The sequence below is a fragment of the Pelobates fuscus genome, chromosome 6 (assembly GCF_036172605.1).
Source record: "Pelobates fuscus isolate aPelFus1 chromosome 6, aPelFus1.pri, whole genome shotgun sequence".
NCBI lineage: Eukaryota > Metazoa > Chordata > Amphibia > Anura > Pelobatidae > Pelobates > Pelobates fuscus.
The window spans coordinates 289444762-289453923 of NC_086322.1; the positions used below are offsets into that span (position 1 = coordinate 289444762).

Sequence of the window (9162 nt, forward strand, 5' to 3'; positions counted from 1 at the left end):
GGGAGGGGGAGGGACAAGGGTTTTTAACTCCTCATACGGGTTGCAGGATATCGAAAGCCTTTCTATAATTACACTCAATTCTATCATTATAATAAATCATTCTGCAGTGCAGAGGGATAACCTTTTTTAAGGTACCTCTTTTCCATTTATAGTAGCTCTTGTTCCCTAGTTAATATTTCATCTCTGCCATTCTATGGTAACATACTTCAAAAGGATCTTCACTTAGAGCATCTTCAGTAATAATGTGCAAATTAATTTCTGAATTACAGCTTCTGGCAGCGAGACTAAGGCTCGCATAAGGCAGCAATTCAGGATTCCTGTTTGCTTTCTAAATGCGATTTCTGTGACGCACATGTAAGCTCTTCTGGACAGCTTGTTCTCTTTATTAAAAAAAGCACAGGTAGGGAGAACCTACCTTTTATTCCCTGGTGGTCCAGTGGGCTCCGTGGTGGTCCGGTGGCCACTGCTCCCGGTCTGCAGCTCCGCAGAGCTGCAGACCGTGTAATCTTGCGAGATTTCAGAGCGTTGCCGTGGTAACCCACGGCAACGCTCTGATTGGCCGGTTTTGCAAGACACATGGTCTGCAGCTCTGCTCACTGCGGAGCTGCAGACCGGTGTCTGCGGTGGCTGGCCGGGCAGCCAGGAGAGGCCTCGCACCCGGCGGCATACCGGGCAAGCCGCCAGGCCCCCTCCTGGTGTCAGGTCCTCGGTCACTGACCGAGGACCTGACACAATCTGCCCACAGGTGGTTTAGGCGGCCGCGAGGCCCCAGCCAGCGTGAGGCCTTAGGCGGCCGCCTAAACCGCCTAATTAGAGAGCCGCCGCTGCACACTAACACACACACTAACACATATTTTGTTTTAAATGTAATCCCCCCAGCCTCCTTACCTTTTGGAGAGCTGAGTGGATTCCCTGGGGTCCAGTAGTGCTGCTGGGCTCCCGGGCGGCCGGTCACTGGGCGGGCGCGAGGGAGCACTCTCCCCTGAGTGCTTCCTCTTCAGCTCCCTCGCGCGCCGCGTAGGGATGCCAGCGCTGGAAGATGACGTCATCTTCCGGCTCCGGTATCAGTGCTGTGCGCGAGGGCGCTGAAGAGGAAGCACTCAGGGGAGAGTGCTCCCTCGTGCGCCCACAGGACCGGCCGTAGGGTGACAGCAGGCTGGCCACAGTGCGTACATACCGGGTCGCAGGGGCGGCCGGGCCCCCTGCGACCCTGGTATGTACGCCACTGGGGCTACTTCACTAAACAGTAAGTCACAGTAAGTGCAGAAAATGTAAGTCTAAGGTTTGAAAAGCAGAATTGAAAAATATCTATCCGCATATGATTCAGAAATTGCCTTTTATTTTTTGCTATTTTAACCTACATTTTGTAAGTTCTTAAGTTGGGTATTAAGTGGCCAGAACTGTTTAGTGCATAAATCCCAAATAAAATACTTTTATTCCCTTGTAATGTTTTGTGTAATAAGCAATTAAAAACACATGGATGTTTTAGTGAATATATCTGCTTATACATCCAATGTTTAATCATTGTAAGCCTGTCCCCAAATACATTGAAATGTGCTAAATTTAAAATTACAATTATAGTTTATCCAGTATATTTGTAAGTCATGTTAAAGCATTGCAATTTTGAGTTTATTCCTCCCACAAGTCCCAGATCCAGTACAGTACAGTACAGTACATTTTGGGGTCAAGGTATCAACCAGGGACACAGTGGAACTGCTCCTGAGCATGCGCAGTGTGTGCGCCTAATTAAGCGAGTGATGTGCTAAGAGCTCTAGGAGAGTGCATCAGCAACGGACATGCCTCTGCTTTGGGCATCCATTTGGTGTCCCCTGTGATCACTGGCATACCCTAATAGTGTACATCAAACTGCTTAGGTGCTCACTGCCTAGGTGTTCTCTTTGACTCCGACCTCTCCTTCAAGCCTCATGTTCAATCTATCGCCAAATCCTGTAATTTCCATCTCAAAAACATTGTGCGCATCCACCCCTACTTAACGCCAGATGCGACTAAGGTGTTGGTCCATTCCACTGTCCTTTCTCGCCTTGACTACTGTAATCCGCTTCTCAGTGGTCTTACGTGCTCCCAACTTGCACCGTTACAGTCCATAATGAATGCGGCGGCGAGGCTCATCTTCCTGTCTGCCCACACCTCCCATGCCTCACCCTTCTGTCTTCCTATAAGATATAGAGCTCAATTTAAAATTCTGGTTCTTGCTTTCAAATCTCTACATAATGCTGCTCCCACCTATCTATCCTCCCTTATACACAAGTATGTCCTGTCTAGGCCCTTACGATCTGCTGAATACTTACGTCTATCTTCTGTCCGTACTCCCACCTCTGATGCTCGCCTTCAAGATTTCTCGAGGGCTGCACCGTTCCTGTGGAACTCGCTTCCCTCCTCCGTTAGATCAAAAAATCGTTAAAAACCCACTTCTTCATAAAAGCGTATCAATTAAACTGTTAATAGCTCCCGACTGAATACTCTTCTGCAACTGTCACTAGTCTAATACTATCCTTACCTTTTTGTGTTATTTTACCCCGCTCCCTCTAGCATGTAAGCTCATTGAGCAGGGCTCTCAAACCCTCTGTTCCTGTGTGTCCAACTTGTCTGGTTACAACTACATGTCTGTTCGTCCACCCATTGTAAAGCGCTGCGGAATTTGATGGCGCTATATAAATATCATAATACTAATAATCAAGCTCTGCAATAATTAGATGGCGCAACTGCACTGAAGTGCTGCCTGTGAAGTTTAAAAAGAAGTTAAACATTCTTCCTAACAAAAAACAAAACAAACAAAAAAAAAACTGAAAACGTACCTGTCTATTTATCCTTTTTTTTTTCAAACTGCACCCGAGGGTTTGGGTTGTTAGGTCTATATGAACTATGAAGACTTAATTCTGCGCAAACATTCTAAATCCTTTTCCTAGAAGTGGAAAACCGTTCTGACCCTTTTAACCCTATCTATGTCATAAAGAACACCCAATAGAATTCTAAGGTTTAAACTTATAGTAAACCAAACTTGTCGATGATATACAAAAATAAACTTTTAATCTCTTTTGCTGTTGTGGAAAAATAATGTTTTCCCAGTTTGAGCTTTCCGTAGATCATACAGAAATCTTGACATTCCCTGTTATAACAGAATACTGATGTGACTGATCCATGGCCTGTCTGTAACAGGTTTCTAGATGGTGTTTAGAGTCAGGAACTTATAAACCATCCACTATGTCCAGTAAGGATGACACATAGAAGATAGAAGACGGGGAATATGTGACTTGAATACTAGTGATGTCGCGAACACAAACTTTTCGGTTCGCGAACGGCGAACGCGAACTTCCGCAAACATTCGCGAACCGGCGAACCGGGCGAACCGCCATAGACTTCAATGGGCAGGCGAATTTTAAAATCCACAGGGACTCTTTCTGGCCACAATAGTGATGGAAAAGTTGTTTCAAGGGGACTAACACCTGGACTGTGGCATGCCGGAGGGGGATCCATGGCAAAACTCCCATGGAAAATGACACAGTTGATGCAGAGTCTGGTTTTAATCCATAAAGGGCATAAAGCACCTAACATTCCTAAATCACAATGGATATGCATTCACACCTGACATATGACATATTGACACCATGACATATGGATTGACACCTGTCCTCAGAGACCCTGATACACACTGACACAGAGCAGAATAGGGACTGTTCCCTCTTACATAGGGTCACTTGGCAGATATGGATTGACACCTGTCCTGAGGGACCCTGATACACACTGACACAGAGCAGAATAGAGACTGTTCCCCCTACATAGGGTCAGTTGGCAGATATGGATTGACACCTATCCTAAGGATCCCTGATACACACTGACACAGAGCAGAATAGAGACTGTTCCCCCTACATAGGGTCACTTGGCAGATATGGATTGACACCTGTCCTCAGAGACATAGATACACACTGACACAGAGCAGAATAGAGACTGTTCCCCCTACATAGGGTCACTTGGCAGATATGGATTGACACCTGTCCTCAGGGACCCTGATACACACTGACACAGAGCAGAATAGGGACTGTTCCCCCTACATAGGGTCACTTGGCAGATATGGATTGACACCTATCCTAAGGATCCCTGATTCACACTCACACAGAGCAGAATAGAGACTGTTCCCCCTACATAGGGTCACTTGGCAGATATGGATTGACACCTGTCCTCAGAGACCATGATACACACTGACACAGAGCAGAATAGAGACTGTTCCCCCTACATAGGGTCACTTGGCAGATATGGATTGACACCTGTCCTCAGAGACCATGATACACACTGACACAGAGCAGAATAGGGACTGTTCCCCCTACATAGGGTCACTTGGAAGATATGGATTGACACCTGTCCTCAGAGACCATGATACACACTGACACAGAGCAGAATAGAGACTGTTCCCCCTACATAGGGTCACTTGGCAGATATGGATTGACACCTGTCCTAAGGATCCCTGATACACACTGACACAGAGCAGAATAGGGACTGTTCCTCCTACATAGGGTCACTTGGCAGATATGGATTGACACCTGTCCTCAGAGCCCCTGATACACACTGACGCAGAGCACAATAGGGACTGTTCCCCCTACATAGGGTCACTTGGCAGATATGGATTGAAACCTGTCCTCAGAGACCTAATTGTGTAATAATGGTAATACTATTACCTATTATATAATATTGGCAGGGGCAAGGAAATTCCCTCTAAATAGATGGGTATAGGCAGAGAGTATGGAGACTGGAGTGATAAAGTGTCAATAAGGTGATATAAAGTTAAATGTATCACAGACACATTTCTCTTAGCTAGTTTCCAGAAATGCTGGATAGGTAGAAGGGCTATAAAGACTCAGAGAGGTCTAAGAAGAATCCTCTAAACTAGCCCTAATCTCCTTAAACACCTTCAAGGGTGTTCTAAGCTAAAGCTCAATCTAAATGTTTAGATGACAGCCTGATTTCCCATCACAGATGCTGGCTAGGAATAACAGTGTGCAAGACAAAGAGTGGGTCTAAGTGCCCATAGTGCAGTAAAGTGTCCCTAGTGAAGTGAAAAAGAGAATAACGAGCTGGCGCCCAAGAGAATAACGAGCTGGTGCCCTGTCAGGGGACGTGTATATGGCATCGATTTTAGGAACCGGGAGATGGAAAAAGATGCTTGGTCGGTCCTCCTACTTCAAATTTGGGGCACTGCGCGTGCAATCTAATGTGCCACCAGATAGGAGTGGTGTGTTAAGTAGTACTATTCCTATCAGTTTAATCCCTGTTATGTGCCTTTTTTTTGGTTTGGTTTTTGAAGCCACAGTGCAGCACGAGAGGGCCGAAAAATTAGGCATGTATACATGCCTGAAAAATTAGGTATTGTTGCAGCCGCTGCTGTAGCAGCGGCCAGAAAAATTGATGTTTGTTTCACAAGTAGAAAGTGCCCTAAAACATTGCGGCTTGAACCCTTTTTGGTGGCGGATAAGTCACACAAGCCAACCGGCATTCAGAGCTAAAATACAGCAGCGTGTTGACCATTTTTAGCCCAAGGCAGCTCATCTCATCAGGCCTTTTTTAGTCGAATGTATCACCCAGTGTCAGTCCCTTCGGGATCCATCCCTCGTTCATCTTAATAAAGGTGAGGTAATCTAGACTTTTTTGACCTAGGCGATTTCTCTTCTCAGTGACAATACCTCCTGCTGCACTGAAGGTCCTTTCTGACAGGACACTTGAAGCGGGGCAGGCCAGAAGTTCTATCACAAATTGGGATAGCTCAGGCCACAGGTCAAGCCTGCACACCCAGTAGTCAAGGGGTTCATCGCTCCTCAGAGTGTCGATATCTGCAGTTAAGGCGAGGTAGTCTGCTACCTGTCGGTCGAGTCGTTCTCTGAGGGTGGATCCCGAAGGGTGGTGGCGATGCATAGGACTTAAAAAGGTCCGCATGTCTTCCATCAACAACACGTCTTTAAAGCGTCCTGTCCTTGCGGCGTGGTCATGGGAGGAGGAGGATGACTTTCACCTCTTCCCCTGTTAGATTCCCGTTGTGCTGTGACATCACCCTTATACGCTGTGTAAAGCATACTTTTTAATTTTTTTTGCAAATGCTGCATCCTTTCCGACTTGTTGTAATTCGGTAACATTTCCGCCACTTTCTGCTTATACCGGGGTCTAGTAGCGTGGACACCCAGTACAGGTCGTTCTCCTTCAGCCTTTTTATACGAGGGTCCCTCAACAGGCACGACAGCATGAAAGACCCCATTTGAACAAGGTTGGATGTCGAGCTACTCATTTCCCGTTCATCCTCCTCAGTGATCTCAATGAAGGTATGTTCTTCCTCCAGCCACGTACAACACCACGGGTACCAGATAGGTGACAACGAGCACCCTGGGATGCCTGTTGCGGTTGGTCTTCCTCCTCCTCCTCAAAGCCACATTCCTCCTCTGACTCCTCTTCCTCACAATCCTCTTCCAGCGTTGCCGCAGGTCCAGCAAGCGATGCTGATAAGGCTGTTTCTGGTGGTGATGGTGACCACAACTCTTCCTCTTCCTCTTCACGCTCATCTACGGCCTGATCCAGCACTCTTCGCAGGGCACTCTCCAGGAAGAAAACAAATGGTATGATGTCGCTGATGGTGCCTTCGCAAAAATGCCACACTGCTGAGCTCTGCAATGACGGCATTCTGGTGGTGGACACAGCATGCGTTGATTGGCGTGCTGTCGGGCTGACCCCGGGTGCCGATGCATGCTGTCTGGATGTGCCACTAGCTCCTTGCGACGACCTCCCCCTGCTTCCAACTCGTCTCCTCCTCTCTGTCTCCCCATCTGAACTTTCGCCCTGTTCTTCTTATTGCCGAGCGGGCACCCACGTGACATCCATGGACGCATCGTCATCATCAAACGCTTCACTTGTATCTGACAACTCAGCAAAGGAAGCAGCAGCGGGTACAACATCATCATCATCACACCGTACGTCCATGTGTGTAATGCTGCCTGCCTGAGACATATCCCTGTTATCTACATCCTCTGGCAATAATGGTTGCGCATCACTCATTTCTTCAAACGGATGTGTAAATAACTCCTCTGACATACCAAGTGAAGCGGCTGTGGTGCTAGTGTTGGTGGTGGTGGCAGGCGGGTGAGTGGTATCTTGAGAGGTGCCCGAAGCTAAGCTGGAGGAGGATGGTGCGTCAAGGTTCCGAGCGGAAGCTGTAGAAGATTGGGTGTCCTGTGTTAGCCAGTCAACTATGTCCTCAGAACTTTTCAAGTTCAGGGTACGTGGCCTCTGAAAATTGGGCATTATTCTAGGGCAAAAGGGAATCACAGCACCACGATCACGACGGCCCCTGCTGGGTGGCCTGCCTCTGCCTGTCATTTTATTTTGGATTAGTGGTACTATGCGTGCAAGCTACTGTGAGACCAAAGTGCACTGGCAGAGGTTGGCAGAGTACACGCGGTAGGCCTGACACCCGCTTGAAGACAAGTAACTGCTATTCAATCTATAACAGTGAAAATAAATTTTTGTTTTTTAAATGCAAGCTATTGTGACACCAGATATGAGTGGTGGCACTGGGCAAGTGGGCACAGTATCCATTGTGAGCCTGACACAGAAGCTGGCAGGCAGGCAACTGCAATTACATTACACAGAAGAAAAAAAAAGCAGACTGATGTTCTAGCCCTAAAAGGGCTTTTTGGGGTGCTGTCCTTTTTGTTTTTTTTGTTTTTTTTTAAAATTGTTCTTGTGTTTTAGTTTCTTTGTAGATAAAAAGAATTCTTATAATTTATTTTATGAAAATAATCTCTTCAGTTAGCACCATAGCATTTTAGTCATCTACAAATGTAAGCCTTCCAGGACCCTCATTCTTCATCCACCTTCGATACCTCTTCCATCGGAGGTCAGATGCCAATTTTTGCTTCATTTCCTCTTCTTGCTCCTACCTGTATACCTCAAAGTTTTCTCGTATCCATAACTGCTGCTCTAAAAACTTCTGTTTCCGATGATCTTCCAAGCTGTCAAACAGAGCTTCTGACATCTTCATATTTTTCCGGATGAGGTCAAATTTCTCCATATTCTTCTCTTTTTATGTTAAAAGTATAAATCCACCAGACATACCAGGATATATACTTAAATAGATAATAGGGAAATAAAATTATTTGGAAAAACAGGATATCATAGATCTGCGGCTTCTGATAACCCCCTTTGATGTCTATTTTGTTCTTTATGATGTCCCTGATTATCTCCTCTTCCTCCTGCCGGATTTCTTCTTTAGACCGCCTGCTCTTTCCCTTTTCTTTAGCCTTGTTGAGCAGCCCTTGCTGCCGGGCAATTTCAGCGGCTTGGATTCTGTATTTTGGCACGGTTGCTAAATAGTTAATAGCATCATTGTAGCTGCTCCACCAGCTGTAGAACTGAAACAGTGAGATGGCACACACTGTAACTAGAATGACAAGTCTCACATCCACCTTCGGTGCCAGCCGCCTACTGTAGTAATAATAGTAATGCCTGTAGTGTTCTTCTGGGTGATCCAACATGTAGTCATAATCCTTACGCGTGTCTTCATCCTTTAGGGTCTCATAGGCCGTGGCCACCTGGATGAATTTCTCGCTGGCCTCCTCGCTCTGCTCTCCGGGCCGGTACCGGTCCAGGTGGTACCTCCTGGCGAGCTGCCGGTAAGCCCGGGCTATGTCCGCCTTGCTGGCATCCCTGCTCACCCCCAGCACATCATAGCACACCTGGCGGCCGCAGTACAGGCCCTCGATCAGAGCCGCCGCCTGCCCGGCCAGCATCAGCAGCCCCAGCCCCACCAGCAGCAGCGGGGACATGGGGGGCCCGGGGAGGAGGAGGAGGAGAGGGACACCGCGCTGAGCCCCCTCCACCTTCCCCGGGTCCGCCATGTCCGTCCTTTTTGGTTTTAAATGCATGCTATAGTGACACAAGATATGAGTGGCAATGTGTTCTTGCATAGGTTGGCAGAGTACACGCTGAAGGCCTGACACCCGCTTGAAGGACACTGACTGCTAATAGCTTACAGTGAAAAACTTTTTTTCTTTTTAAAGGCACGCTATTGTGACACCAGATATGAGTGGCAAAGTGAACTGGCAGAGGTTGGCAGAGTACACGCTGAAGGCCTGACACCCAGACGCTTGCAGACAACTAACTGCTATT

At 47.2% G+C, this 9162-nt stretch overlaps 1 protein-coding gene across 1 annotated transcript; it reads right to left on the reverse strand.

The window, feature by feature from the left end:
- Window positions 1-7722: 7722 nt before the first annotated feature.
- LOC134565916 (dnaJ homolog subfamily C member 25-like) lies at window positions 7723-8839 on the reverse strand. The gene is given in 2 exon segments (XM_063425599.1): window positions 7723-8057; window positions 8059-8839. Coding segments are annotated over 2 exon segments (999 nt in total). The 5' UTR covers window positions 8820-8839; the 3' UTR covers window positions 7723-7819.
- Window positions 8840-9162: the final 323 nt, after the last annotated feature.